The sequence below is a fragment of the Tursiops truncatus genome, chromosome 11 (assembly GCF_011762595.2).
Source record: "Tursiops truncatus isolate mTurTru1 chromosome 11, mTurTru1.mat.Y, whole genome shotgun sequence".
Lineage (NCBI taxonomy): Eukaryota > Metazoa > Chordata > Mammalia > Artiodactyla > Delphinidae > Tursiops > Tursiops truncatus.
Window position 1 is genome coordinate 20,341,932 of NC_047044.1, and position 27,204 is coordinate 20,369,135.

General features: G+C 39.0%; 1 protein-coding gene across 1 annotated transcript in view; it reads right to left on the reverse strand.

Annotated features, from left to right (window-relative positions):
- Positions 1–27,204, reverse strand: part of ANO4 (anoctamin 4) — a 440,366-nt gene that overhangs the window by 3,559 nt on the left and 409,603 nt on the right. Inside the window, exons 25-27 of the mRNA XM_073789215.1 lie at positions 26,645–26,792; positions 20,193–20,312; positions 1,100–1,205 (exon numbers count right to left, since the gene is read on the reverse strand). Coding sequence (XP_073645316.1) covers positions 1,100–1,205; positions 20,193–20,312; positions 26,645–26,792 — 374 coding nt within the window. The remainder of the gene's footprint in view (positions 1–1,099; positions 1,206–20,192; positions 20,313–26,644; positions 26,793–27,204) is intronic.

The window sequence follows — 27,204 nt, forward strand, 5'->3', positions numbered from 1 at the left end:
TGAAATACTTCATTGCAGTGGTCTGGAACCAAAACCACAATATCTCCGAGGTATGCCTGAATAGGAAACTTCTAGTCTGAGCCAAGAGGCAGCCTTTACTTGTATTAATCTGGCTTTAATATAAGTATGTAACAAGAGAGATGAAAGTTCCATTTATGGGTATAGTTATGGGAATGCAAACTATTTTTAGTAGCACTTTTCTTAAAGACTAAAAGAAAATAGATGGTGTATTTTTATTGACACATAATACAGGCAATTACTAGGCAGATTATACTTTATAAGTAATGTCATGATGATGCATAACCAGAGGCTACCACTTGTAACACTCAGTTCAGTGTTTTCCAAACATTGTCCTTAAACATCAGAAGCATTTTGGAGGGCTGTGAAAAACAAATTGCAGACATAATGTATCAGAATCTCTGGGAGTGGGGATGGAAAAACTGCAATTTTCCTGAATTTTAAGAACAGCAGCCCTAGAATATTAAACTTAGGACCAATGGGACTTCCCTGGTGGTCCAGTGGTAAAGAATCCACCTTCCAATGCAGGGAACGCGGGTTCGATCCCTGGCTGGGGAACTAAGACCCCACATGCTGTGGGGCAACTAATCCTGTACGCCACAACTACTGAGCTCGCACACCTCAACTAGAGAGCCCGCGTGCCACAAACTACAGAGCTCATGTGCTCTGGAGCCCGTGTGCCAGAACTAGAGAGAAGCCCGTGCACAGCAACGAAGAGCCCGCACGCTGCAACAAAAGATCCCGCATGCCTCAACAAAGATCCTGCGCGCCACAACTAAGACCAGACGCAGCCATAAAAATAAAATAAATAAATAAATTAAAAAAAACTAAAAAAATAAATTTACGACCAATGATTCCTGACTTATTCTTTAACAGTCAACCCTGGACTTTCAAATATTTCTTAGAAAATTCAAGTACTTTAAGGAGAAGAAAAAGAAGAGAAAGAGATTACATAGTATTACTTATCCTGCTTCTGGACGTAAATAATCATATTGAAAGTTCTCATAACTTACATTCATGTATTACTTCTAGTTACTTCATTGTGTCAAAGGAAATAAAGGAGTTGGTTGAGAAAACTTACCTCGAACACAATGATAAAAGCCAGTCGGGCTGCTAAGACATGCCAGAACTGCAGTGTGTAGCCGTAGGGCACCAGTGAATGAGGAGGGTCACGGTAGTCTCGGTATCTATAAACACACAGGAGAGTGGTACATTCCAAATTATGATTTTCCTGACTCCCAAATCTCTTCCATCCCCACTATGTAGTCCTCATTCACGGGAGAAAAGTATACAAAGTTTCTGTACACTAGACATCTGTTGTTTTGCTTGTCCAGCATCTCTTCTGGTAAAAGAATCTCTCTTCTTCTCTGAAGAACTATCCGTGTGGGCTGGGCAGAGTTCTCCCCCTCGCTGACCCCAGCTCAGAAGATGAGCCAGACCTGATCAGTAAGACTCATCACCAGATCTTCTGCTAGAATGATTACTTAGTGAATTATCACGAGGCCCACAGAAGGTAAAAGCCTGGAGCTTCTGGTGGGCAGCACAAACTGTGTGAAGTGAGCCTGCTTGAACAAAAAGCAGAGCCAGCAGAAAGGTGGTCTCTTGCTGACACTGCTGGAGACTGGGGATCAAGTCATTACTAACGCAGTATCACCCCTCCAACCTGCTGGTTACCTGAACCAATGAATTTCTTTTTAAGTCAGTTTATGCTGGATTTCTGCCACTTGCCACTAGAGTCCTTCCTAAAATATGCTCCAGCTGTAACTTCTGAGTAAGCATCAACTTCCGCAGATGTCTGTTATCTACTAGGTGCCAAGCACTAGCCTAGGAACTTAGATCCATGAGGCTCCATTTTATCCTTACCGTATCATTACTATGCTCAGGTGGGAAGACTGAGAAGTGACTCTCAACGTCATACAGTGTTCATGTGTTTTGAATGTTCTTTTCATTTGCTCCAGAAATGTGAGAAGATATGGAAATATTGGTTATTACAACAGTTCTGTGTAGACATACTAAATTTCCCTTGTCCGAATAAAAACTATGATTGTCCAGGCACCTAACCTTAAGGCCGGCACTAATTTGCATATGAGGATACAGGATAATTTCTATGCAGGGCATCCTTGAAAATATCAAGGACTACAAAAATATGAGCTGTGACCATTATCATCAATATCATCATCTTAATTATTATTAGTGTCTATGGAATATAATAGTAATGTATCATGATTATTTTGCCAGTAACATGATATTTATGATGAGTACTTGGTGTTGAAATTAAGAATGAATCTGTTTTTCTTTGTCTGACTTACTTCACTAAGCATAATACCCTTCAGGTCCATCCATGTTGTTGCAAATGGCAAAATTTAATTCTTTTTTATGGCTGAGTAATATTCCATTGCGTGTGTGTATATACACATATATCTATATATCACATTTCCTTTATCCATCCTTGATGGATACTTAGATTGCTTCTATACTTTGGCTATTGTAAATAATGAACATTGGGATGCATATATCTTTTCATTTTCTTTGAATATATACCCATATGCTTAGTGAAGTAAGTCAGACAAAGGCAAATACTGTATGTTTCTGCTTACATGTGGAATCTAAAAAGTAAAACAAATAAATGAATGTAACAAAATAGACTCATAGATACAGAGAACAAACTAGTGGTTACCTGTGGCGAGAGGACTGGGGGGAGGGCCAAGATAGGGGAGGGGATTAAGAGGTACAAACTACTAGGTATAAAATAAATAATATACAAAGATGTAACATACTGCACAGGGATTATTACCAATATTTTATAATAACTAATTGGAGTATAATCTATGAAGATATCAAATCACTATGTTGTACACCTGAAACTAATACAAAGTTGGAAATCAACCATACTTAAAAAAAAAAGTGAATGTTAGTGACTTCAAACTGTTGGCTCTCCCTATGATGATAAGGATTAGATAATCATTGAAAACACTCATTCTAACGTATTGTTACATAATCTGCTCCTGTCATAGGTCCAATAAACAACGCCTGAAATTTTAGGAAGAATAATTTTATTCAGGACTAAAAGTTTGCATAGACTATTCTAACCTTCTTTTACTTTTTGCAGAGCACAGGTAGTCAAGAACCAGGAATTGTGTTTTCCAGTTAAGATAACATGTAATTCCTTTATTTGTCTTTAGCTACCTATATTTCAAATATAGTCCAAGTAAATATTCTAGACGGAAAAGGAGCAGTATGCTTTTTATTATACACATGGTTAATTATCAGACAAAAGTATACATAAAAGGAGGGAACCTGAATTGCTTCAAGAGTCACCATCATTGGGGCTTCCCTGGTGGCAGAGTGGTTAAGAATCTGCCTGCCAATGCAGGGGACATGGGTTCAAGCCCTGGTCCGGGAAGATCCCACGTGCCGCGGAGCAACTAAGCCCATGTGCCACAATTACTGACCCTGTGCTCTAGAGCCGGTGAGCCACAACTACTGAAGCCCATGCACCTAGAGCCCGTGTTCCGCAACAAGAGAAGCCACCGCAATGAGAAGCCCGCGTACCACAACGAAGAGTAGCCCCTGCTCGCCCCAGCTAGAGAAAGCCCACATGCAGCAACGAAGACCCAACACAGCCAAAAATAAAAACAAATAATTAATTAAAAGAAAAGAGTCACCATCATTGACTCCTTCAACTTTCTACACAATAGTGTTCATTAGAAAAGTGAAGTTCTTTTCAGGACCCACTGGTCCCTTTCCTATTTATGCTCTTCTCTGCTCTTGACTTTCGCCCTTTGTTTTGCCTGCTCCATCTCCTAGCTTCTCAGATCTTGTTTGGCTTTTAATTTGAAGAATTTTGACAAATCTCTTCCTCCTCAGATACCTTCTAAATTCACTGGGTGGAAAATCATAGTTTTTCCTTGATCTTGCAGACCATTTTCCTTGACCATTTCCAAAAAATACGATTCAGATGTGTCATTCTTAAAATTCATGCTGTAAACTCATAGCAAATAAATGAATTCCTTTATTCAGCATAGCTGAATAAACTCGTATACATCAAATATAAACAGCCATTGAATTTAAGTATGAAAACTAGAAAGTTGAAATACTTTTATCACTCAACGAGAGTAGATTATCAAACACAATGACCATTTGTAAAACTGTACACATACGATATGCACAAGGTAAAGGGTTTTAAGTGGTGGTTTTAAATGTTAATTGATGTTTTTTTAGTATTTTAAAAATATTCTTTACATGTGCTTTTTAATATTTAGGAAACACATACTCATGGCTATGGTAAGTTGGCAACGTTTTAGATAATTTCTATGTAGGGATCACGTTGTTGAGAATATGCATCTATTTGTTCAGCCTGTGTGTCATACACATCCATTTGTGATGTGTCACAGAGTTCTGCTAACCTGTACTCAGAGGAACACAACGCATCTACATTGGCACTTAGGTTCTGAGAACGAGAATCAGAAGTTGTGAAATTCTTAGGAAGTTTGTTTTCAGAAGCAGCAGGTTTCTGGCTTCCTACTCTCTTAAGCCATTGTACCATAAAGTCAAGTTTCTCTCTAGAAAATTTCTTATTGCTACCCTAAGGGAATTAAAACTCAGTGGTGCCAATGAGTTTGTCATTTGCTTTGCTGCTGGCAACTGTCTCCAGAATTATGTGCTGGAAAGTATACTGGAACCATGTTTGGGGTTTGCCTGACTAATAATGATCTTGGGTAATTCATGAAGTGTCGCTGGACATCAGTTTTCCCTATCAACAAACTTAGGGTGTGTCCCACCCTGCTCTAAAATTTTGGACTCACTCTTTTCTTCTATGAGCTTGCAGATGACTGCTGTAAGTGGAGCTCTCAGTTCACACTGCAGTCTACCCCTGGTCTCTTGGCCTTTTCCACTCAGCAGTGGTTTTGGTGAGGGCCGTGCTCAGATGTCATTTGTACCCCGTGTTTCTGTTTTTGATGCAGTCTAATTTTTTTGCAAAATGATCGGCAGCATGTTCTCTGGCACTTGTACAAAGAAAACACTTCCCTGCCCTTCTGTAGAAACAGCCAGGACACCAAGCCTTAAGATAATCAATCAGTTTCACTCTTCTGATCTTTTAGCCTAGTACCTTCCAAGATACAAGGTAGCCCAGTGGTGTTAATATTGGGAGGATTTTTCCAAGTGAGTCAGAACTGTTTTCAGAAAGAAAAACTTTAAATTTCTTGGCTTCAATTTTACATGTGGGAAAGGCGGGGTGTTCCCTTTTGGCGTAAGTTAGTGAATTCTCTATAGCTGCTTTTATTTCTCAGGAAATGGATGATTGGCTTGCAAACATTATTTTTCTAGCACCAGGTATATTCTAGCACCAGTTAATTCATTCCCATTTTTTTAAACTGTGAAAATAAAAACATATGTACATTTCAAAGAATGATAAGTGAACCTCATCCAAGTTAAGCCACAGAACACGGTCAGTGGCTTAGAAATGCCTCACTGGCAAAGCCAGACACCCCGAGAGGTGATGACTATTGTAATTTTCTGCTTCTCTTTATAACTATGCTACCTATGCAAGTGTTCCTAAATAAAACAGTGCTTAGTTTTATCTGCTTTGAATTCTATATAAATGGAATGATACTGTATGTTTTGTTTTGTGAGTACATTTTTATTGCACAATTTATTTTTGAGTTCTCATTTCTATTCCATTTTCTATTCTTATGTTAAACACCACACTGATATAATTATTATGATTGTATACTATATCTAATGTAAGGTAAATATCCACCTTGTTATTCTTCAAAAATATCTTGACTGTTCTTCATCCTTTGCATTTCTTTATAACATTATTTTGGCCCTCTGTTGCACAAAATTGGACTAATCACAGTTTTTAGTTTTTATAACTAATCTTATTGGTCCATTCATGTTCTTCTTTTCTGCAATTTTTATGTATATGTATTTAATAGTTTAATAACATAATGAACGATCATAAATCCTCCATGCAACCCGAGAATTAAAATATTATCGGGAACTTATATCCGCCTCTGGGCTCCTCCTTCATCTCATCTCTTTGCTTCCCTTATCCTGAACTTCATTTTTATCATTAACATATTTTTGTTATGTATATTCATTTGTCTGAATATGATATTGTTCAGTTTTGTTTGTCTTGAACTCTCTAGAAAGGATGCTATATGGTACGCAGCCTTCTGAGACTTGCCTTTTTTTTTTTTTTTTTTTTAGCGTTGTGCTACTAAGATTTATCTGTGCTGTTGCATGTGGCCATTGCTGTACAACAGACGCTAGTATGAATATATTGTGGTTTTATGTAGTGTATATTTCGATTTATACTCACAAGCTGGTCATTTCTCTATTTCCTTTCAAATTCCCTAACCATGTAAAGTTTTAAAAAACAAACTGTTAAGTCTACCCAGTTCAGCAAATGCCCTTTGGGTAAAAGTTGGTTGCAGTGCTCTACATAGTACTCTGGATTCTGCTTTTATTTATTATTAAAAAAATTTGTTTTCTTGTGACGAGAACTTTTAAGATCTACTTCCTTAGCAACTTTTTAAAAACTGAAGTATAGTCAATTAACAATATCGTGTTAGTTTCAGGTTTATAGCACAGCAGTTCAGAATATATATATGTATACTCTTCCCAGATTTTGTAATAATCCTTATAGGTTATTATGAAATATTGAGTATAGTTCCCTGTGCCATACAGTAGGTCCTTATTGGTTATCTATTTTATATATAGTAGTGAGTATATGTTAATCCCAATCTCCTAATTTATCCCTCACCCACCCCCCTTCCCCCTTTGGTAACCATAAGTTTGTTTTCTATGTCTGTGAGTCTCTGTTTTGGAAATAAGATCATTTGTATCTTTTTTTTTTTAAGATTCCAAATTTAAATGGTATCATATGATATTTATCTTTCTCTATCTGGCTTACTTCACTTAGTATGATAAGCTGTAGGTCCACCCATGTTGCTGCAAATGGCATTATTTCATTATTTTTAATGGCTGAGTAATATTCCATATTACATATTCCATGTACCACATCTTCTTTATCCATTCCTCTGTTGATGGACATTTAGGTTGCTTCCATGCCTTGGCTATTGTAAATACTGCTGCAATGAACATTGGGGTGCGTGTATCTTTCCAAATTATGGTTTTCTCCAGATATATGCCCAGGATTGTGATTGCAGGATCTATGGTAGCTCTACTTTTAGTTTTTTAAGCAACCTCCATACTGTTCTCAATAGTCAGTGTACCAATTTACATTCCCACCAACAGTGTAGGAGAGTTCCCGTTTCTCCACACCCTCTCCAGCATTTATTTAGACTTTTTGATGATGACCATTCAGACTGGTGTGAGGCGATACCTCATTATAGTTTTGATTTGAATTCTCTAATAATTAGTGATTTCAAGCAGTTTTTCATGTGCCTTTTGGCCATCTGTATCTCTTCTTTGGAGAAATGTCTATATCTTCTGTTCATTTTTTGATTGGGTTGTTTTTTTGATATAGAGCTCTATGAGCTGTTTGTATAGTTTGGAAATTAATCCCTTGTCAGTAGCATCATTTGAAAATATTTTCTCCCATTTGTAGGTTGTCTTTTCATTTTGTTGATGGTTTCCAATGCTGTACAAAAGCTTTTAAGTTTAATTAGGTACAATTTGTTTATTTTTGTTTTTATTTCCATTACTCTAGGAGATGGATCCAAAAAGATATTGTGGCGATTTATGTCAAAGAGTGTCCTGCCTGTGTTTTCCTCTAGGAGTTTCATCCTATCTGGTCTTATATTTAGGTCTTTAAGCCATTTTGAGTTTATTTTTGTGTATGGTGTTAGGGAGTGTTCTAATTTCATTCTTTTACATGTAGCTGTCCAATTTTCACAGAAACACTTATTGAAGAGACTGCCTTTCCTCTATTGTATATTCTTGCCTCCTTTGTTGTAGATTAATTGACCATAGGTGTATGGGTTTATTTCTGGGCTTTCTATCCTGTTCCATCTATTTCCGTTTTTGTGCCAGTACCATACTGTTTTGATTACTGTAGCTTTGTAATATAGTCTGAAGTCAGGGAGCCTGGTTCTTCCAGCTCTGTTTTTCTTTCTCAATTGCTTTGGCTATTTGGGGTCTTTTTTGCTTCCATACAAATTTTAAGATTTTTTTTTACATCTTTATTGGAGTATAATTGCTTTACAATGGTGTGTTAGTTTCTGCCTTATAAAAAAGCGAATCAGTTATACATATAAATATGTTCCCATATCTCCTCCCTCTTGCATCTCCCTCCCTCCCACACTCCCTATCCCACCCATCCATGTGGTCACAAAGCACCAAGCTGATCTCCCTGTGCTATGCGGCTGTTTCCCACTAGCTATCTGTTTTATATTTGGTAGTGTATATATGTCCATGCCACTCTCTCACTTTGTCCCAGCTTACCCTTCCCCCTTCCCATATCCTCAAGTCCATTCTCTAGTAGGTCTGTGTCTTTATTCCCATCTTACCCCTAGGTTCTTCATGACATTTTTTTCTTATATTCCATATATATATATGTGTTAGCATACGGTATTTGTCTCTCTTTCTGGCTTACTTCACTCTGTATGACAGACTCTAGGTCCATCCACCTCACTACAAATAACTCAATTTCGTTTCTTTTTATGGCTGAGTAATATTCCATTGTATATATGTGCCACATCTTCTTTATCCATTCATCCAGTGATGGACACTTAGGTTGTTTCCATCTCCGGGCTATTATAAATAGAGCTGCAATGAACATTTTGGTACATGACTCTTTTTGAATTATGGTTTTCTCAGGGTATATGCCCAGTAGTGGGATTGCTGGGTCATATGGTAGTTCTATTTGTAGTTTTATAAGGAACCTCCATACTGTTCTCCACAGGGGCTGTACCAATTCACATTCCCACCAGCAGTGCAAGAGTGTTCCCTTTTCTCCGCACCCTCTCCAGCATTTATTGTTTGTAGATTTTTTGATGATGGCCATTCTGACTGGTGTGAGATGATATCTCATTGTAGTTTTCATTTGCATTTCTCTAATGATTAATGATGTTGAGCATTCTTTCATGTGTTTGTTGGCAATCTGTATATCTTCCTTGGAGAAATGTCTATTTAGATCTTCTGCCCATTTTTGGATTGGGTTGTTTGTTTTTTTGTTATTGAGCTGCATGAGCTGCTTATAAAATTTGGAGATTAATCCTTTGTCAGTTGCTTCGTTTGCAAATATTTTCTCCCATTCTGAGGGTTGTCTTTTTGTCTTGTTTATGGTTTCCTTTGCTGTGCAATAGCTTTGAAGTTTCATTAGGTCCCATTTGTTTACTTTTGTTTTTATTTCCATTTCTCTAGGAGGTGCGTCAAAACGGATCTTGCTGTGATTTATGTCATAGAGTGTTCTGCCTATGTTTTCCTCTAAGAGTTTGATAGTTTCTGAGGGCCTTACATTTAGGTCTTTAATCCATTTTGAGCTTATTTTTGTATATGGTGTTAGGGAGAGATCTAATCTCATACTTTTACATGTAACTGTCCAGTTTTCCCAGCACCACTTATTGAAGAGGCTGTCCTTTCTCCACTGTACATTCCTGCCTCCTTTTTCAAAGATAAGGTGACCATATGTCCGTGGGTTTATCTCTGGGCTTTCAACATTTGTTGCACTGGTAAATGGGAGTGTTTCCTTCATTTCTCTTTCAGATTTTTCATCATTAGTGTATAGGAATGCAAGAGAATTCTGTGCCTTAATTTTGTATCCTGCTACTTTACCAAATTCATTGATTAGCTCTAGGAGTTTTCTGGTAGCATCTTTAGGATTCTCTGTGTATAGTGTCATGTCATCTGCAAACAGTGACAGCTTTACTTCTTCTTTTCCAATTTGGATTCCTTTTATTTCCTTTTCTTCTCTGATTGCTGTGGTTAAACTTCCAAAACTATGTTGAATAAGAGAGGTGAGAGTGGGCAACCTTGTCTTGTTCCTTATCTTAGTGGAAATGCTTTCAGTTTTTCACCATTGAGGATGATGTTGGCTGTGGGTTTGTCATATATGGCCTTTATTATGTTGAGGAAAGTTCCCTCTATGCCTACTTTCTGCATGGTTTTCTTCATAAATGGGTGTTGAATTTTGTCAAAAGCTTTCTCTGCATCTATTGAGATGATCATATGGTTTTTCTCCTTCAATTTGTTAATATAGTGTATCAACGTTGATTGATTTGCGTATATTGAAGAATCCTTGCATTCCTGGAATAAATCCCACTTGATCATGGTGTGTGATCCTTTTAATGTGCTGTTGGATTCTGTTTGCTAGTATTTTGTTGAGGATTTTTGCATCTATGTTCACCAGTGATATTGGCCTGTAGTTTTCTTTCTTTGTGACATCGTTGTCTGGTTTTGGTATCAGGGTGATGGTGGCCTCGTAGAATGAGTTTGGGTGTGTTCCTCCCTCTGCTATATTTTGGAAGAGTTTGAGAAGGATGGGTGTTAGCTCTTCTCTAAATGTTTGATAGAATTCACCAGTGAATCCATCTGGTCCTGGGATTTTGTTTGTTGGAAGAATTTTAATCACATTTTCAATTTCAGTGCTTGTGATTGGTCTGTTCATATTTTCTATTTCTTCCTGATTCAGTCTTGGCAGGTTGTGCATTTCTAAGAATTTGTCCATTTCTTCCAGGTTGTCCATTTTATTGGCATAGACTTGCTTGTAGTAATCTCTCATGATCTTTTGCATTTCTGCAGTGTCAGTTGTTACTTCTCCTTTTTCATTTCTAATTCTATTGATTTGAGTCTTCTCCCTTTTTTTCTTGATCATTCTGACTAATGGTTTATCAATTTTGTTTATCTTCTCAAAGAACCAGCTTTTAGTTTTATTGATCTTTGCTATAGTTTCCTTCATTTCTTTTTCATTTATTTCTGATCTGATCTTTATGATTTCTTTCCTTCTGCTAACTTTGGGGTTTTTTTGTTCTTCTTTCTCTAATTGCTTTAGGTGCAAGGTTAGGTTGTTTATTCGAGATGTTTTCTGTTTCTTAAGGTAGGATTGTATTGCTATAAACTTCCCTCTTAGAACTACTTTTGCTGCATCCCATAGGTTTTGGGTCGTCGTGTCTCCATTGTCATTTGTTTCTAGGTATTTTTTTATTTCCTCTTTGATTTCTTCAGTGATCACTTCGTTATTAAGTAGTGTATTGTTTAGCCTCCATGTGTTTGTATTTTTTACAGATCTTTTCCTGTAATTGATATCTAGTCTCATAGTGCTGTGTTTGGAAAAGATACTTGATACAATTTCAATTTTCTTAAATTTACCAAGGCTTGATCTGTGACCCAGGATATGATCTATCCTGGAGAATGCTCGATGAGTACTTGACAAAAATGTGTATTCTTTTATGTTTGGATGGAATGTCCTATAAATATCAATTAAGTCCATCTTGTTTAATGTATCATTTAAAGCTTCTGTTTCCTTATTTATTTTCATTTTGGATGATCTGTCCATTGGTGAAAGTGGGGTGTTAAAGTCCCCTACTATGAATGTGTTACTGTCAATTTCCCCTTTTATGGCTGTTAGTATTTGCCTTATGTATTGAGATGCTCCTGTGTTGGGTGCATAAATATTTACAATTGTTGTATCTTCTTCTTGGATCGATCCCTTGATCATTATGTAGTGTCCTTCTTTGTCTCTTCTAATAGTCTTTACTTTAAAGTCTATTTTGTCTGATATGAGAATTGCTACTCCAGCTTTCTTTTGATTTCCATTTGCATGGAATATCTTTTTCCATCCCCTTTCAGTCTGTATGTGTCTCTAGGTCTGAAGTGGGTTGCTGGTAGACAGCGTATATATGGGTCTTGTTTTTGTATCCATTCAGCCAGTGTGTCTTTTGGTGGGAGCATTTAATCCATTTACATTTAAGGTAATTATAGATATGTATGTTCCTATTCCCATTTTCTTAATTGTTTTGCGTTCGTTATTGTAGGTCTTTTCCTTCTCTTGTGTTTCTTGCCTAGAGAAGTTCCTTTAGCATTTGTTGTAAAGCTGGTTTGGTGGTGCTGAACTCTCTCAGCTTTTGCTTGTCTGTAAAGGTTTTAATTTCTCCATCAAATCTGAATGAGATCCTTGCTGGGTAGAGTAATCTTGGTTGTAGGTTTCTCTCGTTCATCACTTTAAATATGTCCTGCCAGTCCCTTCTGGCTTGCAGAGTTTCTGCTGAAAGATCAGCTGTTAACCTTATGGAGATTCCCTTGTGTGTTATTTTTCCCTTGCTGCTTTTAATATGTTTTCTTTGTATTTAATTTTTGACAGTTTGATTAATATGTGTCTTTGCGAGTTTCTCCTTGGATTTATCCTGTATGGGACTCTCTGTGCTTCCTGAATTTGATTAACTATTTCCTTTCCCATATTAGGGAAGTTTTCAACTATAATCTCTTCAAATATTTTCTCAGTCCCTTTCTTTTTCTCTTCTTCTTCTGGAACCCCTATAATTCGAATGTTGGTGCGCTTAATGTTGTCCCAGAGGTCTCTGAGACTGTCCTCAGTTCTTTTCATTCTTTTTTCTTCATTCTGCTCTGCAGTAGTAATTTCTACTATTTTATCTTCCAGGTCACTTATTCGTTCTTCTGCCTCAGTTATTCTGCTATTGATCCCAACTAGAGTATTTTTTTTAATTTATTTATTTTGTTTTGGCTGCATTGGGTCTTAGTTGCGGCAAGTGGGGCTTCTCATCGTTGCAGTGCGTGGGCTCTAAGCGCACGGGCTTCAGTAGTTATGGCACACAGGCTCAGTAGTTGTGACACCTGGGCTTAGTTGCTCCACAGCATGTGGGATCTTCCCAGACCAGAGATTGAACCTGTGTCTGCTGCATTGGCAGGCAGACTCTTATCCACTGCGCCACCAGGAAAGCCCACAACTATTTTCATTTCATTTATTGTGTTGTTTATCATTGTTTGTTTCATCTTTAGTTCTTCTAGGTCCTTGTTAAATGTTTCTTGCATTTTCTCTAATTCCGAGATTTTGGATCATCTTTACTATCATTATTCTGAATTCTTTTTCAGGTAGACTGCCTATTTCCTCTTCATTTGTTAGGTCTGGTGGGTTTTCATCTTGCTCCTTCGTCTGCTGTGTGTTGTTCTGTCTTCTCATTTTGCTTATCTTACTGTGTTTGGAGTGTCCTTTTTGCAGGCTGCAGGTTTGTAGTTCCCGTTGTTTTTGATGTCTGTCCCCATTGGCTAAAGTTGGTTCAGTGGGTTGTGTAGGCTTCCTGGTGGAGGGGACTAGTGCCTGTGTTCTGGTGGATGAGGCTGGATCTTGTCTTTCTGGTGGGCAGGTCCTTGTCTGGTGGTGTGTTTTGGGGTTTCTGTGGACTTATGATTTTAGGCAGCCTCTCTGCTAATGGGTGGTGTTGTGTTCCTGTCTTGCTAGTTGTTTGGCACAGCGTGTCCAGCACTGTAGCCTGCTGGTCGTTGAGTGAAGCTGGGTGCTGGTATTGAGATGGAGATCTGTGGGAGATTTTCGCTGTTTGATATTATGTGGAGCTGGGAGGTTTCTTGTGGAGCAGTGTCCTGAAGTTGGCTCTCCCACCTCAGAGGCACAGCACTGACCCCTGGCTGCAGCACCAAGATTCTTTCATCCACACGGCTCAGAATAAAAGGGGGAAAAAGTAGAAAGAAAGAAAGAGGATAAAATAAAATAAAATAAAGTTATTAAAATAAAAAATAATTAAGAAAAATGTTTTAAGAAGAAAACAGAACAGATGGATAGAACCCTAGGACAAATGGTGAAAGCAAAGCTATACAGACAAAATCTCACACAGAAGCATACACATACACACTCACAAAAAGAGGAAAAGGGGAAAAAATAATAAATCTTGCTCTCAAAGTCCACCTCCTCAATTTGGCCTGATTCGTTGTCTATTCATGTATTCCACAGATGTAGGGTACATCAAGTTGATTGTGGAGCTTTAATCCGCTGCTTCTGAGGCTGCTGGGAGAGATTTCCCTTTCTCTTCTTTGTTTGCATAGCTCCTGGGGCTCAGCTTTGGATTTGGCCCCACCTCTGCGTGTAGGTAGCCGGAGGGCGTCTGTTCTTTGCTCAGACAGGACGGCGTTAAAGGAGCAGCTGCTTAGGGGGCTCTGGCTTACTCAGCCCCGGGGGGGAGGGAGGGGTGCGGATGCGGGGCGAGCCTGTGGCAGCTGAGGCCAGCATGATGTTGCACCAGCCTGAGGCGCGCTGTGCGCTCTCCCGGGGAAGTTGTCCCTGGATCCTGGGACCCTGGCAGTGGCGGGCTGCACAGGCTCCCCAGAATGGGGGTGTGGATAGTAACCTGTGCTCGCACACAGGCTTCTTGGTGGCGGCAGCAGCAGCCTTAGCGTCTCATGCCCGTCTCTGGGGTCTGCGCTGTTAGCCGCGGCTCGCGCCCGTCTCTGGAGCTCCTTTAAGCAGCGCTCTTAATCCCCTCTCCTCGAGCACCAGGAAACAAAGAGGGAAGAAAACGTCTCTTGCCTCTTCGGCAGGTCCACACTTCTCCCCAGACTCCCTCCCGGCTAGCCGTGGTGCAACAACCCCCTGCAGACTGCAGACTTTCTTTCATCAGTGTCATTGTTTTCTGAGTACACGTCTTTTACCTCCTTAGGTAGGTTTACTCCTAGGTATTTTATTCTTTTTGTTGCAGTGGTGAATGGGATTCTTTCCTTAATTTCTCTTTCTGATCTTTCGTTGTTAGTTTATAGGAATGCAAGAGATTTCGGTGCATTACTTTCGCATCCTGCAACTTTACCAAATTCATTGATGAGCTCTAGTAGTTTTCTGGTGGCGTATTTAGGATTTTCTATGTATAGTATCATGTCATCTGCAAACAGTGACAGTTTTACTTCTTTTCCAATTTGCATTTCTTTTCTTTCTTTTTCTTCTCTGATTGCTGTGGCTAGGACTTCCAAAACTATCTTGAATAATAGTGGTGACAGTGGACATCCTTGTCTTGTTCCTGACCTTAGAGGAAATGCTTTCAGTTTTTCACCATTGAGAATGATGTTTGCTGTGGGTTTGTCATATATGGCCTTTATTATGTTGAGGTAGGTTCCCTCTGTGCCCACTTTCTGGAGAGTTTTTATCATAAATAGGTGTTGAATTTTGTCAAAAGCTTTTTCTGCATCTATTGAGATGATCATATGGTTTTTATTCTTCAATTTGTTAATATGGTGTATCACACTGATTGACTTGCATATACTGAAGACTCCTTGCATCCCTGAGAGAAATCCCACATGATTATGGTGTATGATCTTTTTAATGTGTTGTTGGATTCTGTTTGCTAGTAGTTTGTTGAGGACTTTTGCATCTATATTCATCAGTGGTAGTGGTCTGCAATTTTCTTTTTTGTAATATCTTTGTCTGGTGTTGGTATCAGGGTGATGGTGTCCTCATAGAATGAGTTTGGGAATGTTCCTTCCTCTCCAGTTTTTTGGAAGAGTTTGAGAAGGATGGGTGTTAGCTCTTCTCTAAATGTTTGATAGAATTCAGCTGTGAAGCCATCTGGTCCTGGGCTTTTGTTTGTTGGAAGATTTTTAATCACAGTTTCAATTTCATTACTTGTGATTGGTTTGTTCATATTTTCTATTTCTTCCTGGTTCAGTCTTGGAAGGTTATACCTTTCTAAGAAATTGTCCATTTCTTCCAGGTTGTCCATTTTTGGGGCATAGAGTTGCTTGTAGTAGTCTCATGTGATGCTTTGTATTTCTGCAGTGCCTGTTTAACTTCTCCTTTTTCATTTCTAATTTTATTGATTTGAGTCCTCTCCCTCTTTTTCTTGTAAGTCTGGCTAAATGTTTATCAATTTTGTTTATCTTCTCAAAGAACCAGCTTTTAGTATTATTGATCTTTGCTATTGTTTTCTTTGTTTCTGTATCATTTATTTCTGCTCTGATCTTTATGATTTCTTTCCTTCTACTAACTTTGGGTCTTGTTTGTTCTTTCTCTAGTTCCTTTAGATGTAAGGTTAGATTGTTTATTTGAGATTTTTCTTGTTTCTTGAGGTAGGATAGGTAGGATTTTATTGCTATAAACTTCCCTGTTAGAACTGCTTTTCTGCATCGCATAGGTTTTGGGTCATTGTGTTTTCGTTGTCATTTGTCTCTAGGTATTTTTTGATTTCCTCTCTGATTTCTTTAGTGATCTCTTGGTTATTTAGTAATGTATTGTTTAGCCTCCCTATGTTTGTGTTTTTTACCTTTTTTTTTTTTTTTTTTTGCGTTATGCGGGCCTCTCACTGTTGTGGCCTCTCCCGTTGCGGAGCACAGGCTCCGGACATGCAGGCTCAGCGGCCATAGCTCACGGGCCCAGCCGCTCTGCGGCATGTGGGATCCTCCCGGACCGGGGCACGAACCCGCGTCCCCTGCATCGGCAGGCAGACTCTCAACCACTGCACCACCAGGGAAGCCCCTACCTTTTTTTCCTCTAATTTATTTCTAATCTCATAGTGTTTTGTTCAGATAAGATGCTTGATATGATTTCAATTTTCTTAAATTTACCAAGCCTTGATTTTTGACCCAAGATGTGATCTGTCCAGGAGAATGTTCCATGTGCACTTGAGAATAAAGTGTGATCTGCTGTTTTCAGATGTCCTATATATATCAATAAAATCTATCTGGTCTATTGTGTTATTTAAAGCTTGTGTTTCCTTATTAATTTTCTTGTGGATGATCTGTCATTGGTGTAAGTGAGGTGTTAAAGTCCCCCACTATTATTGTGTTACTGTTGATTTCCTCTTTTATAGCTGTTAGCATTTGCCTTATGTATTGATGTGTCCTATGTTGGGTGCATATATGTTTATAATTGTTATATTTTCTTCTTGGATTGATCCCTTGATCATTATGTGGTGTGCTTCCTTGTTTCTTGTACCATTCTTTATTTTAATGTCTATTTGATATGAGCATTGCTACTTCAGCTTTCTTTTGATTTCCATTTGCATGGAATATCTTTTTCCATCTCCTCAGTTTCAGTCTGTATGTGTTCGTAGGTCTGAAGTGTGTCTCTTGTAGACAGCATATATATGGGTCTCGTTTTTCTATCCATTCAGCAAGCCTGTGTCTTTTGGTTGGTGCATTTAATCCATTCACGTTTAAGGTAATTATCGATATGTATGTTCCTATTACCATTTTCTTAATTGTTTTGGGTTTATTTGTGTAGGTCCTTTTCTTCTCTTGTGTTTCCCACTAGAAAAGTTCCTTTAGCATTTGTTGTACAGCCGGTTTGGTGGTGCTGAATTCTCTTAGCTTTCACTTGTCTGTAAAGCTTTTGATTTCTCCGTCGAATCTGAATGAGATCCTTGCTGGGTCAAGTAATTTTGGTTGTAGGTTCTTCCCTTTCATCACTTTAAATATATCATGCCACTCCTTTCTGGCTTGTACAGTTTCTGCTGAGAAATCCGCTGTTAACCTTATGGGAGTTCCCTTGTATGTTATCTGTTAATAATTTTTCTTTGTCTTTAATTTTAGTCAGTTTGATTACTGACAAAATCAGTAATTTCTGATTTCGGTGTGTTTCTCCTTGGATTTATCCTGCCTGGGACTCTCTGTGCTTCCTGCACTTGGGTGGCTATTTCCTTTCCTATGTTAGGGAAGTTTTCGACTACAGTCTCTTCAAATATTTTCTTGGGTCCTTTTTCTCTCTCTCTTTTTTTTCTGGGACCCCTATACTGAGAATGTTGGTGTGTTTGAATTTTGTCCCTGAGGTCTCTTAGGCTGTCTTCATTTCTTTTCATTCTTTTTCTTTATTCTGTTCCACGGCAGTGAATTCCACTATTCTGTCTTCCTGGTCACTTATCTATTCTTCTGCCTCAGTTATTCTGCTGTTGATTCCTTCTAGTGTATTTTTCATTTCAGTTATTGTATTGTTCATCTCTGTTTGTTCTTTAATTCTTCTAGGTGTTTGTTCTTTAATTCTTCTAGGTCTTTGTTAAACACTTCTTGCATCTTCTCAATCTTTGCCTCCATTCTTTTTCTGAGGGCCTGGATCATCTTCACTATCATTATTCTGAATTCCTTTTCTGGAAGGTTGCCTATCTCCATTTCATTTAGTTGTTTTTTCTGGGGTTTTATCTTGTTACTTCATCTGGTACATAGTCCTTTGCCTTTTCATTTTGTCTATCTTTCTGTGAATGTGGTTTTCGTTCCACAGGCTGCAGGACTCTAGTTCTTCTTGCTTCTGCTGCCTGCTCTCTGGTGGATGAGGCTATCTAAGAGTGTTGTGCAAGCTTCCTGATCGGAGGAACTGGTGGTGAGTAGAGCTGGGTGTTTCTCTGGTGGTCAGAGCTCAGTAAAACTTTAATCTGCTTGTCTGCTGATGGATGGGGCTGAGTTCCCTCCCTGTTGGTTGTGTGGCCTGAGGGGACACAGCACCGGAGCTAGAGGCTCTTTGGTGGGTCTAATGGTGGACTCTGGGAGGGTTCACGCCAAGGAGTACTTACCAGAACTTCTGCTGCCAGTGTCCTTGTCCTCATGGTGAGCCACAGCCACCCCTGGCCTCTGCAGAAGACCCTCCAACACTAGCAGGTAGGTCTGTTCATTCTCCTATGGGGTCACTGCTCCTGCCCCCTGGGTCCTGATAAGCAGACTACTTTGTGTGTGCCCTCCAAGAGTGGAGTCTCTGTTTCCCCCTGTCCTGTCGAAGTCCTGCAATCAAATCCTGCTAGCCTTCAAAGTGTGATTCTCTGGGAATTCCTCCTCCCATTGCTAGACCCCCAGATTGGGAAGCATGATGTGGGGTTCAGAACTTTCACTCCAGTGGGTGGACTTATGTGGTGTAATTGTTCTCCAGTTTTCGAGTCACCTACCCAGTGGTTATGGGATTTGATTTTATTGTGATTGTACCCCTCCTACTATCTCACTGTGGTTTCTCCTTTGTCTTTGGGTGTGGGGTATCTTTTTTGGTGAGTTCCAGTGTCTTCCTGTCGATGATTATTCAGCAGTCAGTTGTGATTCCGGTGCTCTCGCAAGGGGGAGTGAGCGCACGTCCTTCTACTCCGCCATCTTGAACCAAATTGCTGTAGCTTCTACATCAGCACTTGCATGTTATAGGTGCTGCTTCTTAAACCTCATGAACTAACCTCTGCTAGCTTCCAACTTTTCTGTAGCTTCCTTACCTCTCTTGGCCCTCACAGAATTGAGAGAGTGAGGGTCTTGCTCTGGATTAAGCTTTGGCTTAAGGGAATGTTTCTGCTGGTTTGATCTTCTGTACAGACCACTAAAACTTTCTTCAGATCATCAGTAAGGCTGTTTCACTTTCTTATCATTTTGGTGTTCACTGGAGTAGCACTTTTACTTTCCTTCAAGAGCTTTTCCTTTGCATTCACAGCTTGGCAAACTGTTTGGTGGAAGAGGCCTACCTTTTGGCTTATCTCTGCTTTCAGCTTGCCTTCCTTACTAAGCTTAGTCATTTCTAGCTTTTGATTTAAAGTGAGAGATGTGTGGCTTTCCTTCTCTTGAACACTCAGAGGCCTCTGTAGGGTTATTAATTGAATTGGCCTAATTTCAATACTGTGTCTCAGGGAAGAGGGGAACCCACAGAGAGGCAGAGATGGGGAAACAGAGCAGTCAGAACACATTAAGTCCACTGTCTTATATGCGCAGGGTTTGTAGCACCCCAAAACAATTACGATAGTAACATCAAAGATCACTGATCATAGATCACCACAACAAATATAATAATAATGAAAAACTCTGAAATATGGCGAGAATTACCAAAACGTGACACAGAGTCACAAAGTGAGCAAATGGTGTTAGAAAAACAGCACTGACAGACTTTCTCGATGCAGGATTGTCACGAACCTTCAATTTTTAACAAATGCAGTATCTGCGAAGTGCACAAAAATGACATATGTCTGTGTGTAACAAATTGTTTTTCTCTTGCTGCTTCTAATATTCTCTCCTTGTCTTAACTTTTGATACTTTAATTATAATGTCTTAGTGGGGGTCTCTTTGGGTTCCTCTTACATGGGCTTCCTGGATCTGGAAGTCCGGGTTTCACCCCAGAGATTATGTTTTAATCTGTCTGGGTCACAGCCTCATAAAGAGATTTAAAAATTCTCCAGGGGATTGTAATGCATAATCAAGTTTGAGAACCGCAGCCGTAAATCCACTCAGTCGAAAAGGGCCACTGTCTGAGCAACACCTCCCCACGGCAGAGCCAGCCCAGCTGAGGCTAAGAGTGCCACACCTACCTACAATACTTGAGAGGAGTCCCCGAGAACTCACTGCCATCAGACTCAGGCTCAGATCGGTTCTCAAAGTCAGAAATTCGGAATACAGACAAGCTGGCGTTCACATAGCCAACCATGCACCTACAAAAGAAAACAGATTCTCTAATTAGGACTCTGATCACCTCTGCATCCAATTCACCAAGGCTCTACTTCCTAGAAATCTCTGCAGTTATAGGTGCCTTACTTGGACCTGCCTTGTCACAGCACTCAAGTTGGAATACACTGAAAAGCCCTGGGTATGTTGAATGAAGAACAAGTCATTCTTTTGTTATAGTCCTTTTTGTGCAGAATCATCATCTAGACCATCACTACCCTAATCAGTGCTTCAGTGAAATGGGCAAAAACATTGCATGATCAGCATAAGTAAGTCACCACTTCTTTCATTGATGACACACACACATATGCACACATAATCACATTCCTTCATTAATGATTATCTATAATTTCTCATAATGCCCTGAATATAACTAGTATGAATATAACCCCCCTCCCAACTCACATCCCATGCTACAGTCATGCTAGATTATGTTCCTTTCATGTATCCTATACTTTCATGCCTCTGCTCATGTTGTCTTTTCTCTTGGGATTCCTTACTCATGGTTTACAAGCGGTAACAGTGTTCACCAACTGAGATGTCACCTCTTTTGTGAAAATGTCCTAATCCCCCCAGTCAGAAGACTCATTCCCTTCTCTCTGTGGTGCAGCTCTGTTTACTTCACAATGGCCATATAGCTTGTACTAGAGTTGGCTGCATACATGTATGTCTTCTCCTTTGGACTATAGTGGTTTTTTTCTTTTTTGGATCAGAAGAGGTGTCATAGATATTTTGGTATCCTAGGACAGTCTCGTGCAGTGTAGGAATCCAGTAAATATTGAATTCAATGTAAAGTACCAGAGATTCTATCAAGGTCTTGAAGATGGATCAGGAATAAAACTATTGCCTGGAGCTCCCAGGGATTATAAGCTTCTTGAGGACATGGCTTTCATTCTGTGTTGGGGAATGGGGGTCAGTATATTACAATACAAAAAACTTGGGCTTTAGGGTCAAATTGTAGCTCTGCTGCTTTCTAGCCATGTGATCTTGGCAAATTATGCAATTCTTAAAGCAATAAAAGTGTCCACCTCATAGGGTCATTGTGGGAATGAAATGAAATGATATATGTAAAGCAAGTGATATAATCCTTAGCCTATAGCAAGATCTTAATAAATGTGAGTGGTATTTTATTTCATGCACCTAGCAGGAGGTCAATAAATATTTAATTATTAATTGAAAGAAGAAATCATGGTCTTCAGACTCTCTTCATTAACATGTCTGATGTGATTATCCGAAGTTGCTGAATACCAAACCCAAGTGATAACACAAACATAGTTCTGAGAGCACATGGGTTCTGTGCATGTGTTGTCTTGCTCAAGACAAGTCACTGGTTTCATCATGGCCTTAAAAGAAATGAACCAAGCAGAAGGACCCATTTGTCAACAGTCACTCATGGGTGAAACAAATGGTCAGTGCGTGTGTAACACGCCCTACTCCCACTGGCAGCAGGCCTCTCCCATCACTCCATAAAAAGGTAATTTGAAATGATTTCTCCCTCATCTATGAACTGCCTAGAACATGACATGAAAACAGAGTCTTGATGATGATTAGCTGTCACAGAGAGGGAGCCAGTTTTGTGAAATACAGAATAGAGCAGAGTCTTCTCAGGAGCTGAGCTGTGGGAAGTGAAAGGTGCTCTGGAAACTGGCAAAAGCAGGCCCAGCATTGAAATGGAATAATTACAACCCCTCCTACACTCTTCTCTCACACAGCAGCCCTGAGCTTTACTAAGATTAAAGCTGCTCATGGCTACTCTGTTAAAAAAAACTCAATAGAGAGCCCAAATTCGAATGAATTACCCGTCTCACAGGCTGAATACCTTACATTCAAAATAAAAGATAAAAAGGAGACATAGCTGAACTCTTTATTAAGCATATTCCTGTAATGTCAGTCATGAATCAAGTTGAAAATGTGCCTTTAGTGGGCATGTACTCCTTCTGGGTGCAAAGCATTACACACGGAACTAGTAAGTCTTCTTTCCATATAATTTCCATCATCAGGGAAGAAGAGGAACTGCTAATACTGAATTTTCTAGGCATTTATCTAATTCTTTTCACTGTGGTAGAATCTTAGCTTGCCAACATCAAACAGTTGAGACCTTCATCAATTCAGGGAAATGAGGTTTCCCACACTTCATCGCATAGAGTTCAGCCAGTGGCATCCATGTGTCAACTCAGTGACCTATTGTTACAGCAGGAAGGTCAAAGGCAGCAGAAGATCCCATGTCTACTAAGTTTGCTGGCAGGAGGTCTATGTATCCTCACTGTGACACACCCCCAGCTCCAGGTGAGACAGAGGAAAGACAAGGCTACACTGATGATCAGGGAGAAGTGAGAGGGAAGGAGAAAAAAGTAGCAGACAAAGGAAGAGTTTCCTGAGAATATAAAATAATGAAGTCAGTTTTCTTAAGGGGTTGGCAGATGGCGTCTAAAGGCATTTCCAAGAAAGAAGATTCAGAAAAATGTCTTATGCAAGGGCAGCATTGTTTGAATTAGAATGCATATGTTTTCCAAGTAACTTCTGAGAAGACATTTATTTAAATGTGAGAATTCTGGTTTTAAAACCATTCATTACTTATCGGTTTCCATCCTTTACTATGGGGGAAGAGGATGAACTAGTGATCATTCTCATCATTTTCAAGGGAGAGAACAGAATCAGAAGTTGACTTTTGAGTCTGTAGATTCCAGATCAAACTCACTGCAGAGTGTCTTTGAATTCCGCTACTAAATTTGCTTTTGAGGTTTTAGGCATTGTGACTCAAATAGCATGGGGATAGGGTTGAAAGGGCAAAAAAGCAAGGGGAAATAAGGTCAGGTTTGTGCATTTAAAGTCAGACATGCTTTGTAGAAAAAATGACTAATTTATTTATAGGTTAATTTGTAGATAACTTTATAGGTAATAAATTAGGCTAATGAGATAAGCACAGAAGAAAGTAGACTTCTGACTTCTTGCATTGAAAACGTCAGACATTATGATATAAGAAGAGTAGCCCTCTGTAACCATAAGCTTTATCTTCTGAAATACAACTTTGCAATTGGTTTCGGTGTTGATCGATTTAATTGATTTATAGCTTATATAAATACATTATTTATAGTTCATTAAGATATTTGTAGCTCATTCTGTGAAAATTCGAGCACTGTGTCCTTGATCAAATCTCTAACTCCTTATGGTATCACTATTTTTACAGGAAAATCAGCTTGATTTATACCACTAGACCAGGTATATACCTCACAGTAATTTTCTAAGGCCTGCATATATCCTTAGAGAATGTTCCCAAACTCTAAGCTATGTCTACCTGATAACAAAGTAATTAGTTTATTGCATTCATTGAGGGTGAGGGATCAACCTGGTTATTTGTGCTTTCTGGAAAAAAAATTTAGTTTGCTGATTGAAATTTTAACTCTGATTGACAGAACAATTTTATAATATACATCTTCAACTTTACTTCACAATTTCTGTCTCCTGATGTCTGCCCAGAGGTGATTTTAGTTCTCTAAGCTCTTTCTAAAGGGCCCTTGGGAAGATACCCTGAAAGACGAAGTGCCTTCATTTTGTAGGCAATGAACAACACTCTGATCACCAGCAGCTGGAAAGACAGAATGTCTTAAGAGGGAAGATGAAAACATTTGAAAAATTCTTGTGTACCTGCTGTGTGGAGACCACTGCCTCAAACCACAGTATTCCTTTCACGTACAGATCTGGCTGAAAAATGAGAATGTCTTCCCCACTGTGCTGCTGAAGACTGATCTGCTGAGCAGACGAGTGTTGAGACTGGGGGGAATGCGCAGCCAGGAGTAACTGAAGCACGCTGTCATAGGGACAAGGGGCCTGTGAACTGAATGACCCTGGACACAGGAGTGAAATTCTCATCCATGGAGGAGCCAGGGAAACGTGTAAGGTGAGGGAAGCCTGGAGTTTTGGAGAAAGGTGATTGGTTTGGTTGGAATACTGTTGATTTAGGGTCAATTTAAATTGAAATATGGCGTTTCCACAGCTGGATTTAATCTAAGTGGGATCTCACTCTGACTGCACATGCTACCTTAAAAGCCTATGACGTCTAAAATTTGACAATGCTACTCCTCTACGAGTTCAGTCATCTCTGAAGCATTTTTAAACTGGAAAAAGAAAAAAACCTAAAAAGGATAATAGAGTAGCTGGTGGGGAAGAAAATAAGATTCATGAAGAAACGTACACAAATGTAACTATTTGAAAATAAGAAAAATAAGAAATAATAAGAAAAATATAAAGTATTTTATAATACTTTATATAAAATATATAATACTTTATATACTTTATATAAATAATACTTTTATATATATAAATATATAATACTTTTATAATACTTTATATATATAAATATATAATACTTTTATAATACTTTATATATATAAATATATAATACTTTTATAATACTTTATATAAAAATATAAAGTAAAAAATAAGAAAAATATAAAAATAAGAAAAAATAAGACTAATGGATTAGCAGATAAAAAGTAGATCTACAAATATTGAAGGTAGCAACAGGATCTTAAGAGAAACATTGTTTAAAAAAAAAAGGCCCAAAGAGCTCAGTAAAACTGAATTAAGGAGGCTATTTAGAGAAATTCTAATCACCATGACCATTGTCTTAAATCTAATAGGCTGTCAAAATTCTAAAGCTTTGATTCATTATCAACTGCACATAAATGTTCCCACTTTATTTTTTGGTTTCCTCCAGAACAAGGTATTACCAGATTTGAAGTAGCGGAAGAATGGAAATAACCATTAAGATTTAAACCCCAGGGAGTTGACTCTTAGATGAGTTGGATAAGCACTTATTGGCAAGGGTCCCGAGGGCTGTGAGGTTCAGGATGAAGGGCACTGTCTGAGCCTAGGCTTTACCTTCGTGTGGGCTCCATCAGTTACTCTGCCTTGTGATTATGGATTTAACCTCTCTCAATCTCTTTCTGCCCTTCAAAGCGAGGCTAATGATGTATATCCCGCTACCCGCGTTGTTTTGAGAATCAAACGCAAAACATACATGCAAGTGGTTTGAACAAAGATAAGCTTTTCTAGCCTGAGTCAAGCAGAGAATGTTCACAACAGTTACAGGTAGAAAGAAATGCATGCATAGTACCATGTAAGTCTTTAAATCTCTCTTGAAATGGGATGGTATGCTCACTTACAGTGGCTAGATAATTCACATTTAATGGCCACGTGGTGAGTGAAGAACTTTATAGAAGCTTCCTCAAATAGCTGGATTGTGAGCTTTATCTCCTTCAGTTATCTATGCCTTAGAGCATTTATGTAGGATGAATAATGAAATTGGACCTGGGTCAGGTGTGTATAAATTCAGCTGACTTGATTTGGTGGCACTGTACTCCTTGGGGGCTGATGGAACTACCCTGGCTAGAGAGGATGAATTAGTTTGGTTCAGACTAGTAAACTAAGAGGCAGGGCTGCTTGTAGGAATAGGCAGGAGCCTAAGTGAGATGACTTCTGGGGAACCAAAAGGACCCTATGATCCCAACACACATTCCACTCTAACCTACAGACATTTAAATCCCACAATTAATTATATTATTTTGACATTAGCCAAACAGGGTTGTTTTATTTTTTCCCACTAAAGTATGTTGGGACTTTTTATCTTTTTTTCCAAGGGTGTAGAAATGAAAGCTAGGGGACATGTTATAATTTTGCCAAGACTTTAGCTGACCAGAAATACAGAGCTCTGGCTTTGGGAACCATTGAGGTGATGCCGTAGTATTGATCTCTCAGCGAGTTAAGTTCACCCAATTTGCCTGTGGTAATATAGACACTGGTCAAGTCCACAGCCAGGAAAGAATCATTCAGTTACTTATTCCACAAATATTTATGGAATACCTTGTGAGTACTTGGCACATGACTGCACATTTCCCATGTAAAATTTTCAGAGTCTTCACATGACACAAGAGGAATCAAATTATAACTATACTTTTATAAACTCATAAAAATGGCATAACTATATATCATGGAACACTTTTTTTGCTACACACATTAGCATACCACACACTTCTGAATTCATGGTGGGCAGGAGGGGGGAAAATGATTTTTTGCTTTTCTTACATTGGATTCCACCTAAAACTTGTATGACTTGTATGACTTCCAACACTTCAATAGATCAGAATGTGTTTTCTTTGGCCAAAAGGGTTATTGTATCATATTTCCACCTCCCCACTACAGGCCTTCTGTCCTGGGCTTGTGTCCCATGTGCTCCAATGCAGAGGCTTCTGTCTGAGTGCCCAACAGCACACGATGGCTAGGAAATGGGGATTTCATGATGGCTTTATGGCCCACTTACTTTTGCCCAGCTTCCCCTTGGCCTGCACAAGGTCCATACTTATAAGCGTACACCAAGCGAGGGATAAAGTCAGATGTGATCGCTATGACAAATGCGTTTGTAATAACAGAGAGAATTCCAATGCCTTCAAGAATTCCATACCAAATTCCTATTCAAAGAGAAGTGTTGAATTAATTCCAGACACAACAGCAGAGGTGATAACTATAAAAACAACTGGGGTAATTCATTTTCAGTAGTCCTTTGCACAGGTCCTTCCACCATCCCAAATACTGATTCTTGCAACCAGGAGGAAGAATTTGTACCTTCAAAAACCTTGGCATTGAAGGAGTTTGCATGGAAGTGCCCATGCTCATGACTTAAAAATCAATCGGGTTCAGATATAAGTAGAGAATTCTGGTCAATGATAAGGCACAAAACACTATCTGATAAGACTGGCACATGCAATGTCAAGATGCCACCAGACTGGGAGCTCCTTGGGGGTACCTATAGCGTCTCTCCAGTTCATCTTTATGGACCAAGTTCCTGATGCACTGACCCAGAGTAGGTGCTCACTGAGTGTG